Raw genomic sequence first — 22,379 nt, 5'->3', positions numbered from 1 at the left:
GAAGCGTTTCGGTCGTACAGTTGCCTTAAGCAGTTTTCTGACAGACCTACCAGATCTTGTTTTGGCATCACGGCCACTGCACCTTCCTCATCTTGCTTTTCATTCATCTTGCTTTGTTTAAGGACTTTATGAAGTTGCTCTTTGTCGTGAGTTTCACCTCCGAGCTCTCTGCGGCTGTAGCGCGTGAAGTCCCTGAAACCCGCGAACGAGGAAGTCCGGGGTCGCTCGAGACTCTCTCGGTGTAGGCTACCTGAGAAATCAGGTGTCACCAGCGTAGGGTGTGGTTACAGAGGATAGGCATTAGGCAAGCGAGTAACACGAGAGGAAAAAAAAGACGGAATCCGGTTCCTTGCACGTTACACAAAGGTAAGGCCTATGAGCCTCTGTATAATTGACTTTTAGAATAGAGATCACCGTTCTCTTCTGAAAACAAAACATTTGACAAAACCAAATATTATATAGGCTAATTCACTTATGTTTTATTTATTAGTATAAATGAGTCTAAAATGTTATAAATTATAACTTATTTTTTAGAGCATGGCTTTAAAATAACATTAGTGTAATCTGTTAACATAATCCGTTTTTTTAGGCAAGTACCAGGGGCATGTTCAAGTTCAAAACGCTGTGCAACGATTTGTCGGGGCTGAACGCAGCCCAGGTAATTATTCAGTTTCGAAGTGCTCCAATCAGATCGCATATCACCATTTATTTGATTCAGACGGACTTCGGCGTTGTTCGCAGCCAGGTTGTGTTTTTTTCGCACCGTGGCTATTTAACGTTTGCAACACAGAAACGTAACCTGTGCAGACTTTTTGTGAAGCTGTTTCAAACATAAATCGGACATGATGAGCACTATCTCTGGATCTGCGGCTGCGCGAATTCAGGTTTAAATATTCCGATGTGATTGTGATTTCAAATGTTTAATACAGGCTGAGGAATCATCGTCGATTGTAATAATATTATTAATTATTATTAATATAATTATGTCTGGGGGGAGGGGGTCTTAGGTATTTTTGAGTTCAAAGCTATAGTTCCTTTATGTGGAAAAAGTAAACAAAATACAATATAATTTTTTTTTTTTTTTAATCAAATCGTTTTCTGCAAACTCTACAAGACTCTTGTTCTACATGTCCTTAGGTGACGTAGAACAATTCATTCATATCATTTAACTCTATCATTATTGAATAAATACTGCCAAATTAATGAGACATGCTATCTTTTTCACTATACAGTCATGGTTGAAAATCATTTAAAAAAATCGAATTGTTTTCGGCTCACCCTTGTCAAAAAATCCTAAAGGATTCCAACAGGAAAATTGTACAGGATTCTTAATGGAATTTCTATCATATTTTGGAACCATTCTTACAGGATTCCATTAGGAATTGTCTTATAGGATATTTTTGTCTTGTCCTATTAGATTCTTATTGGATTCCTTTAAGATTCTGTTAGGAATTGTCTTATAGGATATTTTTGTTTTGTCCTATTAGATTCTTATTGGATTCCTTTAAGATTCCGTTAGGGATTGTCTTATAGGATATTTCTTGACCTATAAGATTCTTATCGGATTCCTTTAGACAATACATAAATATTCTGTAGGGTAATTTTTACAGGGTTTTAATTGGATTAATTCAGTCCCTATTCATGTCTATATGTGAATTTGTACTTATTGATTTTTATTTTAAATCTTATAATCTTTAAAGTTGTTTTAAGAACCCTAAAGGTGCACTTTTCCACTGTATATTTTACTAACCAATAGGATTTCTGGATTGTATCTTACAGTTTACTTAAACTCACCTTGATGTAGACATTTTTCATTGTTCAACATGTTGCACAACCTGCAGTCACATTATAAACTTTAGATGTGATTTGTGCACACAACATTAATGGCACAAATGGCGCTGATATTGATGAAATAAAAGACAAATAAAACAAATCAATTTTCTATTGTTTTATTTTCATTATTATTTCATTTAATATAGTCTTCTTTCATAAGTTGAATTATATTGAATTTATTACCTTTTTGTTCTCTGTTCAAATGATATTCATTACAGGCTTTCACAAACAAACAATAACTAAAGCAGTAACTGGGAAATACAACATTACACACAATCACTGTTGTGCCGTTTTGCCAACTTGCATTCGTCTGTGCATTTCTGGGAGATGGCCTTCTTAATTACATTTGCTTCAACATTGAATTTATTTTTGATGTAGCCTGTAAGAGAAAAAAATGAACATAATGCAAGTTTAGAAAACATTGCAATTACAGAGGAATGGTTTTAGCCATCTATGTTCACAACAGAACTACTCAACAGACTGAGCCTAAAACTAGTTTTCCTGATTTCTATTACTTTTGATCTATATTCACTGTTTAATAATTTATGTATTCAATACATCTTATATATTAGAATTCCTGTACATGCCATAGCTTGTCATGGATTTAGGCACTATTGTACTGAGGTGACTGGTTTGCAATGTATCCCTGATTGCTAGTACCAGAAAAAAAATAGAGAGCAACAACATACAGTGGTTAAAAAAAAAACCTTTTTTTTGCGTTTGGCTATCTTATACAGTACCTTTTTTTTTTATCAATATCTTAAAATATGGCAATCCTGCCAACACTTAATTTTCAGAAAATGATTACTTACTAATGATGTCAGACACTTTTTCAGAATCAAGTTGAGGTTTGGCTGCTTTGTTTTTGAATGCATTGGAACATCTTCCTGTGTAGCAGTGTGTTGCGAGAACACCTCTTCCAAACACTGCCATCAAGAGGTCTTTTGTGGCTTTTTTGTGATCAGTCCATTTCACGTGGGCAAACTGTTCAGCAGTGATTGACGTGTTGGGGCCAATTCTTACCTGAAAACATTGAAACAATAACAGAATTCTAAGGTGAACTCAGTAATATTTGATGAATAATTTTGATGCAGTGATCGCGTCATTGCAATGCGTTTTCTCTCACAAAATGCTTTCACCACAACTAACAGCAAACACTATTTCAACATCAATACAGTAAGAGCTTCGTTGTGCAGCATAACGGTGTCATTCATTATAACAGCAGTTTGGGCAAAAGTGCAGATATACTCGCGATGTGTGATTGATAGCTCCGAACAAAATAAAGGGAGCTTCTTTAATCGCTCTCTATAGTTTAACCACAATTTAAATAACAGATTTGTTTCATGCTATGCTACTAAGAGAAACAACATGAAGTTGATGGTTTAGTCACTGGCTTGATTCACTGATGCATAAACCGTATTAAACGGTTTAATAATAAATTCTGTGTGAACTTGAATAATTAGCTACACATCAGAAATCACTGATCACAGATCAGGCATCAATGAAAACTGTTACTCACTGTTTGTGGCGGTGCTGTTGAATCGTATAAGTCTGTTTGCAACGGCTGTGCTGACATTGTGACTGAATTACGTGTAAATGTTTGGGCAGGCAAAGCAGAGAAAGGGGAGGTAACCTTTGTCGTCAAAGGGGGAAGAATCCAGATCCCCATTTTCACAAAGGCAGAGCAGGACACCCAGGGCTTGGTTTACACCTATCGAAATGTCTAGGCACTGGGGGACCATAGGCAGGCTAGGGGAACTCATATTAATGTAAAAAAAAAATCATGCTATGTGACCTTTAAAATTGACTCTTCTGTTATTAATTAATGGAAAAAAAACTTTCTTTGAATGAACAAACACATACTTCAGGTCATTGTGTATGTTGTCACTAGAGATGTATCAATCCGATACTCGGGATCGGTTTCGGCTCCGATACTGCCATTTTCTGCGGATCGGTGTTTTGATCAGACGAGACCGATCCAAATCCGATACCGTGTTATTGTTGAGCTACATTTTTGTGCACATATTTCAAGTGTTCTGAAGCTGTTCCATAGTTCAATATGAGGTAAAGATTTATACAAAAGTAATTAAATACAAGTTCACAAACTCTTCTTTCTGCTGAGCTGTCTGTTAACCTCCATTCAGCAATCAAACTGCATTTTGCGTTTGGTTATCTTATACAGTGCAGTTTGTCGATCTAAAATGGTAATTGTGCATTAACAGCTGTCAATTGATGCTGCGTTCTAGGCAGGTATTTGAGCCTGTAAGTCACGACTCACGACTTTGTAGTGTTCCAGTCAAGTCACGCCAAACTAGGGCTGTCACTTTTAGTTTGAAAATCGATTGCATAATCGATCGGACCAACCAAAAAAAGTTTCGAAAATGAAAATAGGGATTCGAGTTTAACCAAATATGTACAGTATTAATTAAAATAATTAAACAATAAAAAATATAGATCTAACAAAACTCACAAACAAGCAGAAAAAGAATTCCGAAAGTGCAGTATGCCTTGCAAAAGCTAGACAGAAAATACCAACAATTTTACGCACCTATAAAACCCAGTGACGTCGAAAGCGACCTGTGCTGTGTTCACACCAAACACGAATAGAGCGTCTGGCGCGAATGATTTTAATGTTAAGTCAATGTAAAGATGTGTTTACACGCGTCTGGAGGTCTCGCGGCGCGGTAGACGCGAATTCGCCTCATTCGCGCATCTAGTTACAGGAGATTCTGAGTTATGAAAAGGACCATTGCAAACTGACAGCGACCGGCTTTAGTGGTGGAAAATTAGCTGTACCTGAGTGTCCCTGGGACATCAGTGCGGTCAAAGCGCGTCTTCTCAACAGCTGGACATATAGTGAATAAAAAACGCTCTGCTCTGGACCCCGAAAAGCTTGATCGGCTTGTTTTCCTGTCCAATACATTTGTAATGGCCCTAGCCTTTAATTATGCCTGCCTAGTGCCGCCTAGCCTAAGTTTCAGTTACGTTCAACAAAAAAAACACATGGCCTGTTCTCAAATCCATTTAAAGTTTCATTTTTTTGAACAGTTTTTGAAATGGATTGAATCTTTATTTAAAATAATCATGGAGATTTTTAAATTGCCTAAATCATAAATGCAGCCGGGCTGAAGCCTGCAGTGATGTTTTTCTTTTGTTATGGCAGCCGTCCCCTCTGCATATATGTTTTTTCGAGAATGTTGCACTCCTGTTGCTGTTTATTATGCTGCACGAAACTTCATGCCAATAAATAAGAAATATTGCTGACTTGTGCGTTTCCAGTGCTCTCTTTACGTTCGTCCATTATTTGGCATTGAAAAATGAAACTTTTTTTCTTAGACATGGAAAATCGTTTTTACATCGATTCAACGAACACTTATGTCTTAAAAATCGAAAATGATTTTTTCACAAAAGTGACAGCCCTACGCCAAACTGCCAGAGCACAAGAAATAGCTAGATGAAAACAAACCAGCATGGCAGACCATAAGGGGCTTATGCTCATTTACAATCATTTCTATCGCCAATGGTGCTTATGCCTTGCTTATGTGATTAATTTATACAGTGAACACATGTAGTTTAAATACCTTTTTGCCGTTACCATTACTTCTAGACTCCTTTATATTAAGAGTCTGAAGAGAGGAACTCGAGGCTGGTATGACTGCAGAAGACTCTGAACTGCAGGGAATCAAATCTGAAGTGGGTCCAGGGGGGGTTCCCAGTGTTGGGATTGGCGCAGTCATTAATGGAGTGCATCCTAGAACAAAATAACTTTTTATAGCATTTGATTTGAAGCAATCATTTACCCAGATTAAAAACTTTACACAGGTTACCATTTTTTAAAAGTGTCAGAGTTTCCAAAAGAGCACTCTTGATTTCTGCAAGTTCTGCAAGTATCTGAACATTAAATTCACTGTCATTGTTTCTAGATGTTACTGCCTCCCTGTTTGATTCCTAGAAAGATAAAATAGTTGTTAGAACAATTTGTATGTAGTTATTAAAGGGGTAATTCACTGAAAAATGAAAATGTGATGAAAATGTACTCACCCTCAGGCCATCAAAGATTGATTGAGTTTTTAACAGATTTGGAGAAATTTAGCATTACATCACTTCGATTCTTGTATTATTCTTACCAACATACATACAGCTTTACACTTTACAAGACATTAATTGATGGCCTGGAAATGGATTATTTGTGAATGTGATGTTTTTATCAGCTGTTTGGACTCTCCTTCTGACGGAACCCATTTACTACATAGAATCGGTGAGAATTGGTGAGCAAGTCATGTAATGCTAAATTTCCCCCAAACTGTTCTGATAAAGAAACAATCTCATGTACATCTTGGATGGCCTGAGGGTGAGTACAATTTCAGGAAATGTTCATTTTTGGGTGTAATATTCAATAAAAAATAAATGAAATGTTAATCCTTGCTTTTAATAAATATAAAACAATTAAAGAGTTAATTCTAGCAGAATTCCAGACAAAATAATACATTTAAATTTCAAAATACAGTTACAATTACAATTGCAATACAATTAGAGGGTGTAACAATACCGGCACACAAAAAAATTGATGGCTCAGTCCATACCTCGATTTTGAAGTCATGCTTCGGTAGAGCAGAAGAAGAAAACTAAACAGAATTGCTTCTCTTTTTTAACAGTAGTTTACTGAACAAATTGTGTCTCTGTCTTTAAAATAATTCATATGTAGATCCAATGGGCCAGGGCTAGGCTGGGCAAGTTCGGTACGCCACGAGAGTCTCGTGGTTCATACCGTTGGTGGTGTATCATAGTTTTTCAGTTTGGTTTGAATATTATTACACCCCTAGTAACAATATACAGTTTACCATAGGCCTAATGCACATTTTAATTATAAGTATCTACAATTTGAAGCAAGAGATAAAGACTAAAAACATCACATATATGTCACTTTGTAGAAATAATCTTACTTTTTCTTGATTATACTGCTGTAGAAAAGATCTGGCTCTTATCCTGTTTATGTTCTTTGCAGCAACCTGTTTGTTGACAGACTGTAGAGAATTATAAAATTACAAATATAATCTTCAAATTATCTGCAAGTAGCAATCATCTGGGTAATGTACTGTATAGGGATGCATCGATACGATACTCAGGATCCATATCGGCTCCGATACTGGCATTTTCTGACAAAATCACTGCTATACAAATATATAGTCTAATCTGTTTGTTTTGCATGTTTCTCTGTGAATGAGCAGCATTGTCATGTACTAAATACACAAGTATGCGCCAGCGTGGCTAAAAGTGCCAGGTTTAACAGCAGAGATGGGACCAAGTCACACATGTGCAAGTCTCAAGTAAGTCTCAAGTCTTAACCTTCAAGTCTCAAGTAAGTCTCAAGTCTTAACCTTCAAGTCTCAAGTAAGTCCCAAGTATTTTTTTCTTGGGCAAGTCAAGTCAAGTCAAGTCACAAGCTATGTCAAGTCAAGTCCAAGTCAAGTCACCTTAATATTGTTATTTTACCTGCAGAATCTGATCTTAATAAAGTTAAAAGACAAGATATAAGTAACTGTCAGTAAATTAAAATAATTTAAATGTAAATACTCATGTTCAGTAAAATACATCATGGAATCAAACAAAATTGTAAGTTCCTAAAATTATTTATTTTTCACTTCTGCCAACAGTGTTTGAAATGTTTTACATTTTCAACATTGAGTCCATAAAACTAAACATCCAACAGACTCCTCTCTGAACACCTCTCTCTCTCTCTCTCTCTCTCTCTCTCTCTCTCAAACACAGTTTACATACAACATTAAACTGTTACATTTCTCCTCTCTCTCTCTCTCTCTCTCTCTCTCTCTCTCACACACTCTCTCTCTCTCAGAGTATAGAATATAAATATGACGTATTTTCAGTTGTTTCATACTTTTTTGTTATGTACAGTACAGACCAAAAGTTTGGACACACCTTCTCATTCAAAGAGTTTTCTTTATTTTCATGACTATGAAAATTGTAGATTCACACTGAAGGCATCAAAACTATGAATTAACACATGTGGAATTATATATGGAACTATATACATAACAAACAAGTGTGAAACAATCGAAATTATGTAATATTCTTGGTTCTTCAAAGTAGCCACTTTTTGTTTTGATTACTGCTTTGCACACTCTTGGCGTTCTCTTGATGAGCTTCAAGAGGTAGTCACCTGAAATGGTCTTCAACAGTCTTGAAGGAGTTCCCTGAGAGATGTTTAGCACTTGTTGGCACTTTTGCCTTCTGTCTGCGGTCCAGCTCACCCCTAAACCATCTCGACTGGGTTCAGGTCCGGTGACTGTGGAGGCCAGGTCATCTGGTGCAGCACCCCATCACTCTCCTTCTTGGTCAAATAGCCCTTGATGCCTTCAGTGTGACTCTACAATAGTCAATAGTCATGAAAATAAAGAAAACTCTTTGAATGAGACGGTGTGTCCAAACTTTTGGTCTGTACTGTACATAACAAAAAAGTATGAAACAACTGAAAATACGTCATATTTATATTCTGTACTGTGTGTATATATATATATATATATATATATGTATGTAATATGCACTTGTCATGACTGGGTAATCGCGGCAGCTACATTTGTTTTTCTGATCAATTGTTTTGCTCTATGAGAAAGACAAGGTAACAAAATATTCGGGGCTTATGCACCCTTAGCCCAGCCCTAGCGCCGCCCCTGGAATGCGTTTTTTTGACGGCCTGCTAGCGGATCATTAGGGGCTGTTCACATCACGTCTTTTGTGCGCGCAAGTTCGTTATTTCCAATGTAGGCGCGCGGTATGCGCGCTTATAATGGAAGCAACGCGCTCAACATCTAAACTTTTCAGAATGCCGCAAGCGCACCGCAGGTCATGTGACAATAACTAACCAATCAGCTTCATCCTTTCTCGTATCAACTAGAGGTGTGCGATACCGCTAGATTTGGTATCGATCCGATACCAAGTAAATACAGGGCCAGTATCGCCGATACCGATACCAATACCAATACTTTTTAATAATTAAGGTGGATGTGTCTTCAACCTAAATCTAAATGAATTTTCATGACTTTTAATTTGTGATTTGCATTTTGGGTTATTAATCAGTACTACAAAAGCTTTTGTTCAGAAACAACTTTTGGTTACTTCTGTTTTATTTAAATAAACAAAGTTACAAAATGATTACTTCACAAATATAAAAAATGTAAAAACAAATTCTCTTTTCAAGTAGCATGTTAATAAAAAAAATGTATCCTCTTTAGTGCACTTCTTTTCAGGATTTTTTTCTTAAGTCACAAAGTTTTACTTCACAATGTAAAATAAATTCTCCTTATACAAAATTCCTGAAGCCGACATCTTCCACTATGGAAAGAGGCTGCAGGTCCTTCACAATAATTTCTGGTAGGCGCCTTGTAATATCCACTGCTCTTGGAGAATCAGCTATTGATAAAATAATAAAAATAATTAATTCTGGTGCACATCTAGGTGAAGTTTAAATATAGAAACTAGTATCCCTTTCACAGCTAACACAAAAAGGGTAGATCGGCCTGAAAATACAGCCATACAACGCTCCTCTTTCTCTCCGCCTCTGACTGACTGCTGTTAGAAATGCGCGGCTGAGCGGTGCGCGCGCCTGACTGCTGGTGGTAGCGCTAGTGGTGAGTCACGTGACGGTACAACACAGGAGAGGGGGCGGAGAGCAGTGTCGAGCACGAGCAGCACTCTTGAGAGCTTGCTCTGCTCTGTGACAGCAGCAGCATTTTGACAAACACGGCCAGGTCGCAAAACGAGAGAAACTGAAACTTAAGTATCGATATTTTCCCGTTGGTATCGATCAATACCGATTCCAACGTTGGTATCGATATTATCGATATTAGTATCGATCTGCCCACCTCTAGTATCAACGTTGAAAGCTCAGCTAAGATGAAGGAACAGCTGTTCATAGCTGTATATGGATTGCCATTTTAAAATGAATTTAGTAGCAGAGCTACTGCGAGCGATTTTTAGTGCTGCAAATCCATTTATCCTTTGCTGAAATTTCCGCGTTTTCATTGAGAGAGAGCGTGTCATGGATGCTTAGCAACGACAGACGCCCCAGGAGCACTTCTGCCCGAGCGCTTTGGAAAGACGGAGAAAGCGGCGCGACTAGCGTTTTCCACGCGTTTTTAGGCGCGAACTATTGAAGACAAAAGCGATGACCCTCGGTACCTCTCAGGCTGACATGTTGATGTGATGTGATATCTGATTTAAGTGGGCGTGGTGTGTGTAAGGTAGAGAGGGCATGACTGATGATAGTGTCCTGATCCAGTCACGACGCTATTCTCAGCCTGCGCTCCAGCTGACTAATCAACTTTATTTTAAAAAATAATTTATATATTTTATATTCAAACTGAAAACATGATGTAATTAACACTCAAGTCATTCAAGTCATCGTGTCTCAAGTCAAGTCAAGTCCCGAGTCTTTGACTTCCAAGTCCGAGTCAAGTCTCAAGTCCTAAAAATAGCGACTCGAGTCGACTCGAGTCCAAGTCACCAAGTCACAAGTCCCCATGTCTGTTTAACAGTGCCTGCTGTCTCACTATCTGAGGACGTGAACACAAACACTGAGAGCCTCACTGAGAGAACAATTAATAATAATTTCAGACTTTTATTTGAGAAACCCCTGTCAAAAACAAATACACTGACACTCAAAGCTCTTCAATACAACCCATCCAAATAAAAGTTTGCTTTTTAACTTGAAGAAATTGACAGAAATTACGATTGTACTATAATGTAGCCTACTTCTTAAATAATTATGAGAATAATTTACATAAACATTAAGGAATATAATTTTTGTCCCTCATTTTAATTTTGTAAATCTCTGTTTTGCAGCCCTTTGCAAAAAAATAAAAGAATACAGGTCTTTAAACATCAATTAGATTGTTTAATTTGTATGCATTTTCATTACCACCATTTTTTATAGTATATTTATATTAAGTAATATAAGTACAGAATCCAGAAAAATTAAGTCAAACCAGAATTTATGAATTTGTATGAATTATTAATGATAAATATAAGTTATTAAACTAATAAATAATCAATGGTAAATTTTTATTGTTTTTGAGTAATGACATTTTAATAAACACATGCTTTCAAACATTTGCTCAACCCCCCATCCAAAAACAAATTGTTTTAAATGTTTAATACGTATACTGTGAAACCGTATAACCATGGTATTTTCTCAGACGGTTATCATACTATGAAAATCTCATTCCATTACAACCCTAGTCTGAAATTACCACCACATACAAAAAATCCTAAATTACCTCATATTCCTCACTGCTGGAGCTCTCCGACAGTATTCGGCGGTATTTTTTGCGCTGCCCTCTCCCCAATTGTTCTCCATTTCCTTCAGGCCCCGTCCTGTTGATGACCGTATTTAGCTGCTTCAGCATTGCAGATCTAGTTCCTTAAATTATAAATAGTAATAATTATCAAAGTTTGCATCAATTTTTTCACAGAACTTATATATTAATACAAACACATAAAATTACTTACCAATGTTTAAAATTTTTGCAGGGCTTGACTCATCTTCGTATGAAACGTCACATATACAACCAATTTCACAGCGGCCATGTATCATTTTATTGGTTGGAAGCACATCCCATTTTGGGGGATCTTCGATCCATTGTATCAGCATGAACCTCATTTTTCTAAATAGGATTTTTTTTTTTAAATCTTAAATTCTTCAGCATCAATATTCTGTCAATCAGATAGTTGAGATGTTGGCAAATAAAAACATGTTTATTATAATAGTATATGGTTTCATTGAGGACAAGACTGTGATGCAAATTCAGGCCGTGATATCTCACACTCATCCAGGCCACACAGAAAAACAGGGGCCAAAACAGCTTGACACTGTAGCAGTACTCTTAAAAGGACATATTTCTACCTTTTAAACCCTAACAGGGACAAGTCTAACTATTAAGGATAAAAAAATTATCAAATATGTCCTTTTAAGGATATTGCTCCAGGGACAAGTTGTTGAACCCCAAAAAAAATTCTGAAACCACAAGTCCATGGAAAATAATTAAATGTTCTCTCTTTCACTGCACCATTGCTTCCCTTTTCTTAATTTTCCCGCAAACCCCAATTTTTGGTGGGGGGGTCATAGAAATTCTTACTTTTATTTAGCAAGGATGCTTTAAATTGATCCAAAGTGAAGATAAAGACATTTATAATGTTACAAAATATTTATATTTCAGATAAATGCTGTTCTTCTGAAGTTTCTATTAAGTAACCCTGTTTAATAAAACGTAACAAAAATAATAATAGACTGGTAATAATAATAATAATAAAAAACGGCCTTGGTGCTTGCAGGTCTGAACGTTATGACAGCCTGTTGCTTGCTTTCTCTAGGCAGAGATATGCTCAAAAGCAAAGAACACAAGTTGTTATCTTCTCATTTATATTCAAGCGATAAGCCCAGTGAACTGAGGTTTATGGTAGATTTAGAACAGTGCAGGGGCTTTTCCCTCCAAAATGATGTTCAAAACTGTTACTAAGCAACCAGCGCGTAAGACGGAGCGTTAGGCCTTAACTGACAGCCACTGACGATCATCTATTTCGATATTATTGCAAAAATAACATTTAAGAAATTAGTATACAGTTTCTACTTATGGTTTAAGTAGCTGACGAAGGTAACCCGTTAAATAATATCATAATATATGTATTTTTTTTTTCTATAGCGACCTAAGACTAACCAGATGTTTACGTAAGTTAGGCCACTTAACAAAAACATTTTACACAGGCTTACGCTTAAATATTTCTATATTGTGTGAAATACTGACATGAATTAAGTAGTAAATATGTCACTTACAATTTTCTGTCAGTGCTCCCTCCGGTTTCAAGCTCCTGTCGTCTCCTCCTGTCGTCCGACCGTGGCAGTTTGTGCAGGAAATGCGCATGCGCAATTAAATGTTCACGCCTACCAAGTGAGTTGTGGGCGGTGTTTTATATATATATATATATATATATATATATATATATATATATATATATATATATATATATATATATATATATATATATATATATATATATATATATATATATATATATTCTTTTTATATTAATTTTTTTTATAATTTTGATTTGAGAAAGGTTCTGAAATTATTATTATGCAGGAAGATACATTCATATTTGATCTTTGCACAACAGTGACCACATGATTCAGCTAAACCAGAAGATATCCCTACAGTGAAATGAATGCACGACAAAGAGGTCCTTACAAAAGGTAGCCTATTTTTACAGCTTGAAGTTAAGCAATAAAAATAATACATTTAAAAAAAAATATTTCGAATAATAATGAGTACATTTAATAAATCCAAACTCTTTTTTTATATTTATGGATATTGTAAGTCTTATACAATATTGTTATTGATATGATTATTTGTTTTTGTTGTGAAAAAAAAAGTTTTTAAACCCTCTAGCATTGTTCATTTACTCTAGTCACGCTTGTATTGTTTGCAGATCGGAGAGAAAAAAATATAATTTTTAAAAAAAATATATGATTTTTTTTCTCTCATATTTCTATATATATGTCTAGTGTGACTAGAGTAAATGAACAATGCTAGAGGGTGTATATATATATATATATATATATATATATATATATATATATGTATGTATATATATGTATGTATAAACTCTCACCCTCTTTATATAAACATGGAGAAAAAAAATCCAATGAATTGAGGCATATTGGTGCCATCTGGTGAAAAGAAAATCATCTAAATTACAAGAAGCCTACTTATTTATTTGTTTATTTATTTGTTTAGAAATGTTCATATGCAGTGTGAGTTTTTACATAATGATTACAGTTAAAACATTTTGTAATAATTATAACATCAAAATTCAAAATGTAACAAAAATGAACAGGAATGCTTGATCAGAACTTGATTTATGTGGCTGATGATCTGATTTCTGAACCCACTGAATCAGAGCCAGTTGCATTTAGTCAGTGTGTTTACAGTCGGTGTTTAAAATCTATGTGTATTTAAAAATGCTTAAGTCAAAGGAAACTTTTAGTGTGTTGAGTTAAATCTTAGAATGTTTCAGCAAATGTTTTCCTAGTTTAAGTTGAGTGTTCCGGGTCAATTTAGAGTAAACAGTCTTAATCCTTTGCACACTTGATGTTTCAGAGTTCAGCCCCTTTAATAGCGGTGTGATTTTTCCCAAATGGATGATTCTTATACTTTAGGAAATGCCACAAAAGTTACCAAACTGTGTACCAATTTGATGAAGTAAAAAGTGTAAAACTTTCTAAAACACAAAAATAACTAAACAGCTTCAGAGGGTTAAAGAAATGTTATGACTTTACCATATTACTTGAAAGCACTGTCACATGTTAAAATAGAACTTGATTACATTACTAGGTTTTTGGATCCAGAATCGAGTTGTCCTCTTCCAAAGACAAGTCGATGGCGAAGAAACAACACTCCTCATCACAGCTGGGAAGATGTTACCCATCAGAATGACTCCCTTGCAGACAGTGAGGAAAACGAGGAATTTTATGATTCTGTTGATGAAATGGACCATGTCGAATATGAGTGGAGTGACACTCAGGGAGAGGTAGAATCTGCTATGGATGACACTGCTGACACAAACTGTGATTCTAATTCACAATTTGAAAAATTTGGGACACCTCTTTACACAGGATCAGAGATAACAATTGAACAGGCTGTACTTCTAATTTTGTCCTTTTCACTGAGGCACAGTTTAACAGCAAGTACTGTGGAAGACCTTTTAAAGCTCTTGAATGTCTTTCTCCCGAGTAGCAACACATTGCCACAGTCTCTCCACCTCTTCCGAAAACTATTCCATGAGTCTCTAAATGTTCACCTTTTCTGCAAAGTTTGCCGGTCACATCTTTCAAAGAACAACATGCACTGTCCAGAGTGCAATGAGATAAATGACCAACAAAAGAATCTTGCAGAAGGCAATTTTTATATAAGTCTCTCTATTGAGGACCAGCTAAGGGACATTCTTCAAAAAGAAGAGTGTGTATTTCAGCCAGAAGAAAATGGAACAAATGATGTGAGAAAGGGTGAAATGTATCAAATGCTCCCTAATTTCACAGCTAATGACATATCACTACTATGGAACTGTGATGGCATTCCAATGTTTAAGTCTTCACCTTTCTCATTGTGGCCAATCAGATGTGTAATCAATGAACTCCACCCAAATGTTTGTTTCAAAAACATAATACTCGCAGGTGTCTGGTTTGGGCGTGGTAAACCTGAAATGTCCACCTATCTTAAGCAATTTGTGGATGACATTCTAAAAGTTAATTCACAAGGTCTGGAATGGAAGCACCCACATACGGAAAAAATTGTGGTGTCTAAGGTTTTTCCTATCATATGCTCATGTGATGCAGTAGCCCGATGTGTTCTTCAAGGTATACATCAGTTCAATGGTGCATATGGATGTGGCCATTGCTTAAATGAAGGAAAAACAGTGCCAAAGGGAAAAGGATATGCCAGAGTCTATCCACCTACTGAGACACAAAAAAGAACCCATGCCCATGTTATTGAATGTGGGCAGATGGCCACTGAGAATGATGTTGACCATGTTTATGGTGTGAAGACAGTATCACCATTAGTCCTCCTGAATCCCTCGACTGGTTTTGACATTGTGGACAGCTTTCCAACTGACTACATGCACTGTGTTCTCTTGGGAGTGACCAAGCAATTCTTGGACTTGTGGTTCAATAGCAAGTACCATGACAGCCCTTGGTACATTGGTACATCACATAAGCATGTGGATCAAAGGCTGCTTACCATCAAACCTCCATCTGATATACCAAGAGTACCACGGACTGTGAAAGTAGCACAAAGGTGGAAGGCTGCAGAATGCCGAAGCTGGCTATTGTTCTACAGTGGACCTGTTCTGTACAAGATTCTTCCAACCAAATTTTTGAAACATTGGCTACTTCTAGTCTCTGCTATTTTTTACTTTCTTAAAGACACAATCACAGAAAGTGACTTGGCAGCCGGAACATCCAAGATAACAAAGTTTGTGCAGGAGATACCAATGACATATGGCTTGTGCCAAATGTCCTTCAATGTCCATCAACTCACACACTTGCCCTTCTCTGTGAAGATGTTTGGACCTCTTTGGTGTACATCTGCATTTTCATTTGAGGGCCACAACCAAAAACTGAAGAGGTTGTGTCATGGAACAAATTACATCCCATCTCAAATTGCACGCCAGTTTAACATACTTCAGTCAATTCCTCAAATACTGAAACAAACTATGACTAACGCTGATGTCTCAAGTAGAGTGGACAAACTTGTCAATGACTGGCTAGGTGTTTATCCTCTTGTTGCTAAAGCACAGAAGCTGGAAGGTCTCGTTTTGTTGGGATGTTCTCGACAAAAAGTCCTAAATCACAAGGACAAGTTCTTAATGCTCCCAGTCTGTGATCTATCTGACAAAGATGAGTACTCGGCAGAGATATATAACAGAGCCATTGTAAATGGACAACTGTTAACTACAGAGAAATATGGAAAGGAGTACAAACACAACAGTTTTACTGTTCAACTAAGAAATGGTTGCATTGGAAAGATTGAATCAATTGTAAATATTATTCATGATCACAAAAACAATCCACTGATCCAAGTTCAGCTTTTACAAACTGCACCTGCTGGTTTTGTGCCTGAAGGATCTCCTTCCCATATAAAAGAAGTGGTGCCAACTGCAACAGTCATGATTGTGAAACCTCTGGAAGTTGTCCGCAAGGTTGTGCACATAAGCTTCAAAAAAACATGCTATGTTGCATTACAACCAAACAACATAGAGCTTGACTGATATACAGTATAGGCCTAGCAAAGAGCTCAGCTGATGTTTGGATATTTTTATGGCACTTTAGCTGCATAGTGTAACTGCAACTGCAAATTTCTTTTAAATTGCATTTATATTCTATATGGATCTGTACAAATGTATATAATTTCTAAAGTGAGATGATTCAAAGAGCTCAGCTGATGTTTGGATATTTTTATGTTACCTTAACTGCATAGTGTTACTGCAACTGCAAATTTCTTTTAAATTGTATTTATATTCTATATGGATCTGTATAAATGTATATAATTTCTAAAGTGAGATGATTAAAATTATAATAATGTAAAAATGGTTACTTTATTGCAATTTATTGTTACCTAGAAAAACACCACAACTTATGCAAACATTTTATTGTCAGCATAGCATATCCCAGCTTTAGATAAAAAATAAACTGTGTCACGATGTGGTGTGAGAGAGAAGCACAAGGAAGAAGATAAATAGCAAGTCTTTAATAATCCACATCGAGGTAATTCACAACAAGAAGGTAGAAACACACTTATACATCAACGAGACTGGACAACGAAACACTAAACAGAATTTAATTTATAATACGAACGTTAATGAACATAATGACACAATTAACAGGAGACAGAAACTAGATCACACAAGGAACATGGGGAACAAAAACAGTTCTAGGGTGTGGCAGTATGATCAATTGTGTTAAATTTTACAATACAGATTTAGATGTTTACAGCATGATCTCTCTGTGCCTCTCTCTCTTTCTCTCTCTATCTCACACACACACAGACACACAATGTTACTCTAAAAAGGTTACTCTAAAAAGTAATTCACTAAATAATTAATATAATTAAAAAAATATCACAATTTTTTAATTCACAATGTTTAGAAAGAATCCAGTAAGATGCTACAGGATAAAGTGAAAATCCATTAAAATAAATCTGAATATCCAATAGGATTCTAAGAATCCAGTAAGATCCTACAGGACAAAGTGAAAATCCATTAAAATAAATCTGAATATCCAATAGGATTCTAAGAATCCAGTAAGATCCTACAGGACAAAGTGAAAATCCATTAAAATAAATCTGAATATCCAATAGGATTCTAAGAATCCAGTAAGATCCTACAGGACAAAGTGAAAATCCATTAAAATAAATCTGAATATCCAATAGGATTCTAAGAATCCAGTAAGATCCTACAGGACAAAGTGAAAATCCATTAAAATAAATCTGAATATCCAATAGGATTCTAAGAATCCAGTAAGATCCTACAGGACAAAGTGAAAATCCATTAAAATAAATCTGAATATCCAATAGGATTCTAAGAATCCAGTAAGATCCTACAGGACAAAGTGAAAATCCATTAAAATAAATCTGAATATCCAATAGGATTCTAAGAATCCAGTAAGATCCTACAGGACAAAGTGAAAATCCATTAAAATAAATCTGAATATCCAATAGGATTCTAAGAATCCAGTAAGATCGTACAGGACAAAGTGAAAATCCATTAAAATAAATCTGAATATCCAATAGGATTCTAAGAATCCAGTAAGATCCTACAGGACAAAGTGAAAATCCATTAAAATAAATCTGAATATCCAATAGGATTCTAAGAATCCAGTAAGATCCTACAGGACAAAGTGAAAATCCATTAAAATAAATCTGAATATCCAATAGGATTCTAAGAATCCAATAAGATCCTACAGGATAAACTGAAATTCCAATAGGATTTTTTGACAAGGGCAGGGGCGATTCTAGGATTTTTTCAACTGGTGGGCACAAGAGGGGCCAATTTTGTGTTGTTGGAAACACTGTCAGACACTGTCCAAACAAACAATATTCGTAGATTCTACTCTAACGTTTTTCCGCGTCATCATGACTCATGCAGCTGCGTAGACGTAGACTCTGATCAGACTCAGAGAGGCACCAGCACCGCTGGTTTCTTGGCTTTTAGTTTGTTAGTTTGTATATTAGTTATTGACAGAGGCAATGGTTTAAAAAAAAGTATAATTGCAATTCTAATAAAGTCATTATCGAATCATGCAGTTAAAGACTTTAGAGTATTTGTTCTCAAGTCAGAGTCAAGTAATTTTCTTCATTTATTAGAGTGCAGTCACGTAACTCAAGACCTCCACCTCTGATAGTTAATGTATCGTTAGCTTTTAAGGCGAGACACTACAGGTGATTAGGGTAAAATTAAAAAATAATAGATATCACCATGAAACTTCCTCAGTTGATTACTTACACAAGTTCATAAAAAATTATTTACAAGTTTTTTTTGTATGTCTAATTATGCAAATTAGGCATTATCTCATTAAACATGCACAATTTTGCATACTGTATATTTGCAGACATATGATGAATATATGATAAAGCCAGGTGCTAAATTATTTTTTTCATTTTGATTACACATAAGATGAAAAAAGATGTTCAGAGGGATTTCAGCATATTTATATATTTTCGGCATATTTTTTAATTTTTATTAAAATGTCTCATTAATCAGGCCAGTAATGATTTATTAACAAATCCCTCTGGAGATATCTTCAGAATACAGCATATAAGTGTATAACTGGAGAGTTTGGTGCACATAGCTGCTACATAGGCTAAGATGTTTGTACCGAAGAATGACAAAAAACTCATTTTGAGAAAACGACATTTAAAGATTTGTAATGTAAAAGTTATTATTTTTTTTTTTTAGTGGAAACAACTATTTACAGACACAATATCTTGTCAAATCAACAATAAAAACCAACTAAAACACATCAAAACCTTTAACTCAGCATTTATGGCCTTCAACTAAACAGAAAAACATTCAAAAACACTGTAAAAATGTCAGAGCACGTCATGTGATGCGCCTGAACGAATCACGTTGTCGGAAATTGGCATCAGCAAATGAGATTCACTTTTGTGTTAAATGCCCCATTGTACTTTTGCTCATGAAAAGGAAATGACAATATTTGGATCCAACAAACATTGTCCGGGAGAGAGAGCTTGAGAGAGATCTTTCCAGGGTGCAGACAGCAATCGCGGAGCACCATGGTGATTTAGAACGCCAACTGAATTTATGAGAAATCTACAGACGCAAATAGACTAAAGTGTAGTAAAAAAAAAGACCTGTATGTGTATTTTGGACTTTTTTTCACCACAAGTCTGAAAGAAGACACGTTATTGAAGACAAACAGCCCCAAATCTCAAAATTGACCAGTAAAAAACTATGTTTTTGCATGTGTCTCACCCATAGACTGTAAATTAAAACAAAGTCTCAAGTGGGGAGCGTTAGTTATCATACGATTTGTTTCGTCACCTCACTTAGGTGAAAAAAGTTGCTAATCGACTGCATGTTTCAATAATGACTTTATTAGAATTGCAATTATACTTTTGTTGTTGCCTATATCGGCGTGTTCGGCCGAAAAATAAGTAAATCGTAACGCAGTAAACCCCTTTTACATTCAGCATCAGAGGAGTATAGTAAATATAATGATTAGCATCTTGGTCTGCTCTAGGAGATAACATCGTCATCGAACCTGGTCTGTCTAACACTGAAAGACGTTAACATTAGCCTAGTACCACACAATTCTTGCACATTAACTCGGTAATCGAAAAACATAAGCTATATAAAATAGATCAACTTAGCGTGTGCTTTTTTCGTTGGAAAACAGCAGCTCACTATTCTTGGTTCTCGTTGAGAAGCATCGCGACGCAATCATGAGTTATTTACTAAACTGAAAGATTATGATTTGAATTTGTGAGTGACAGACAAGTAGAAGGGTGGGGGCAAAGTGAAAACGAGCATTGAGTGAAAACGAGCATTTCACCCCCCCTTTAAACTAACAGTAGGACAACAATATGCAAGTGCTATGCCTACGACCCTTCTCAGTTTAATCTAACGCAGAATTTTTTATTTTTTTTTATTTTAAATAATAGATAAATAAAGAATAAAGGGGGATAAACTCCTGGGCTGCCATGCTTTCAGTTATAATTGTTAATATTTTTCTGGTGTAAGATTCTTTGTTTGAATATTTTGTCTCTTTCTATACTGATCCTTTTTCTTCGTATTTCAAAATTATTGCAGGGGCAAGCTGAGATAGATACATGTGAGGAGGAGCACAAGGCCAAGAGGAAGATACAGATGATGAGCAGGAGGAGCAGCCATGTACAAGCAGTTCAGGCACACATCAACCCCAGCCGGACAGCAGGTCTGTAGACTCCACAATAGGACCAAGCCCTGATCAACCACCCTCATCCAGCAGTTTAGGGACAGATACACAACAGATAACCACCACCTCTGAAAGCACAAGTCCTGCCTCAAAATTTATGTCTTTGGTTTATTTTGACAACATTTGGTCTAAGAAGATTTTGCACTTTACTTGAATGTGTTTTTAGCTGTTCTACACAGCCTACTGTGTTTACAAAGTAAGTAACGTTGTGACTTTTAATCCTCTAAATCTTTGTTTTATTTAAGAAGACTGACTATTCCTGTTTGTACTTATTGATGATTATTTAATTTAATTTATTCAAAGTGAAATTGAATTTGCAATTTTTTATTTTGCTATTCTGTTGAGGGTTTACAAAGTCAGCAAAGCTGTGAAGATTTTACTTTCTCTTTTTAGTGTTCTTAAGTTTTATACTGTGATGCTGCTATTGTGTGTTATTGGTATTGAGTTATGTTTGGTAATAAAAAGTTAAACTTTCAAAAACAAACGTTTCTTTTTTTTCTTTCTCGGGATCGGGGTGGGGGGCATCATAAAGGAATTATGCTTAGGGCTCCAAAATGGCTAGCAGCAGCACTGAGAGTAGTATTTGGAAACATGTAGGATAAGAATCTGGTGGAGTTTGCAGAAAATGATTTGATTAGATTTTTTTATGAATTTTCTAATGTGACTAGAGCAAAAAGGGTACTATTTAAATATGAAAATCACTACAGTGGTACTTGGGGAAATGTAGAATAAGAGTCTGGTGAGGATCGCAGAAAACAGTTTGATTTTAATTCTTCATGAATTTTTTTAATTTGAGTGTATAATGAAAAAGATGGCATTTTTCATGATTTTGGCATGCAATTATTGAAGAATGATACCGTAAAATTATATGAAAATCACCACAGTGGTACTTGGTTTAAAGTAGAACAAGAGTCTGGTAGAGATTGCAGAAAACAATTTGATAAAAAAAAAAAAATGTTTTTCTTTATTTTGTCATGCAATTATTAAATAATTAAGCAGTTCATGTTTTTTTTTTCCACATGCGGGTGTAAGGTCCACTCACTCGGTCCAAGGAAGGTATCTGGTGCTGGCTTAAGGTTTTGCCTTGTGTTCGGTCTTTTCAGCGCCCAGAGTAATTCAATTCAATTCTTATCTGACTCCATTTATTATTTAATCTGACTCCATTTTATTATGACCTCGAATTTAGGTTGGAATGCAAGTTGGTTGTATATCTGTTTCTAATAGGGCTTGGTCGCCAAGTTGCATTCTGGGACGTGGCGGCCATGTTGCCAGCTTCGCGAATGTAAACATACAGCCAGTTGAACGAGAAGAGCAGAGTTGGTAGAAAGAAAAAAAGATGTCAAAATCGCGAAAAGGTTGTGGGATTTATAGGGATACGCTAAATAGGGATGCCAGGGACCGGTATGTGGACAAAATCGGCTCTATTAACGGTTTGGATCCATATGAAATTCCCAACAAATAGTGGAGTACCGACGGAGACTTTTTGCCGCACATTTGCATTACA

General features: G+C 35.8%; 2 protein-coding genes across 8 annotated transcripts in view; both read right to left on the bottom strand.

The window, feature by feature from the left end:
• LOC113111986 (transient receptor potential cation channel subfamily M member 4-like) overlaps positions 1-272 on the bottom strand; it is a 106,300-nt gene extending 106,028 nt beyond the window's left edge. For 2 of the 5 annotated variants that reach the window (XM_026277303.1, XM_026277301.1), the window contains exon 1: positions 51-259. In XM_026277303.1, coding sequence (XP_026133088.1) covers positions 51-107 — 57 coding nt within the window. In that variant the 5' untranslated portion in view covers positions 108-259. Of the gene's footprint in view, positions 1-50 lie in introns of all 5 variants that reach the window. The other 3 variants (XM_026277300.1, XM_026277302.1, XM_026277305.1) reach the window with 2 other exon arrangements.
• Positions 273-1,933: 1,661 nt separating this feature from the next.
• LOC113111988 (uncharacterized) lies at positions 1,934-12,784 on the bottom strand. Of its 3 annotated transcripts, XM_026277310.1 has the most exons (8): positions 12,680-12,784; positions 11,359-11,513; positions 11,127-11,269; positions 6,777-6,857; positions 5,661-5,781; positions 5,415-5,584; positions 2,646-2,856; positions 1,934-2,212 (listed from the first exon to the last, which is right to left on the bottom strand). In XM_026277310.1, exons 2-8 carry the CDS (start codon positions 11,507-11,509, stop codon positions 2,100-2,102), a joined length of 990 nt encoding a protein of 329 aa, XP_026133095.1. In that variant the 5' UTR covers positions 11,510-11,513; positions 12,680-12,784; the 3' UTR covers positions 1,934-2,099. The 3 variants fall into 3 exon arrangements, with proteins under 3 accessions (XP_026133095.1, XP_026133094.1, XP_026133096.1); XM_026277309.1 differs by lacking the exon at positions 12,680-12,784 and having other exon boundaries at positions 11,359-11,687; XM_026277311.1 differs by lacking the exon at positions 12,680-12,784 and having other exon boundaries at positions 6,777-6,842; positions 11,359-11,687.
• Positions 12,785-22,379: the final 9,595 nt, after the last annotated feature.

Source organism: Carassius auratus, chromosome 12 (genome assembly GCF_003368295.1).
Source record: "Carassius auratus strain Wakin chromosome 12, ASM336829v1, whole genome shotgun sequence".
Lineage (NCBI taxonomy): Eukaryota > Metazoa > Chordata > Actinopteri > Cypriniformes > Cyprinidae > Carassius > Carassius auratus.
This window is presented reverse-complemented; position numbering and strand designations above follow the sequence as displayed.

Coding starts and splice junctions, on each gene's coding strand:
- LOC113111988 (XM_026277310.1), bottom strand. CDS start 11,509: ATGAGGTTCATGCTGATACAATGGATCGAAGATCCCCCAAAATGGGAT. Junction 6,858..11,126: donor CCAGCAGTGAGGAATATGAG/GTAATTTAGGAT, acceptor AATTCTCTACAG/TCTGTCAACAAACAGGTTGC. Junction 2,213..2,645: donor AAAAGTGTCTGACATCATTA/GTAAGTAATCAT, acceptor TTTCTCTTACAG/GCTACATCAAAAATAAATTC.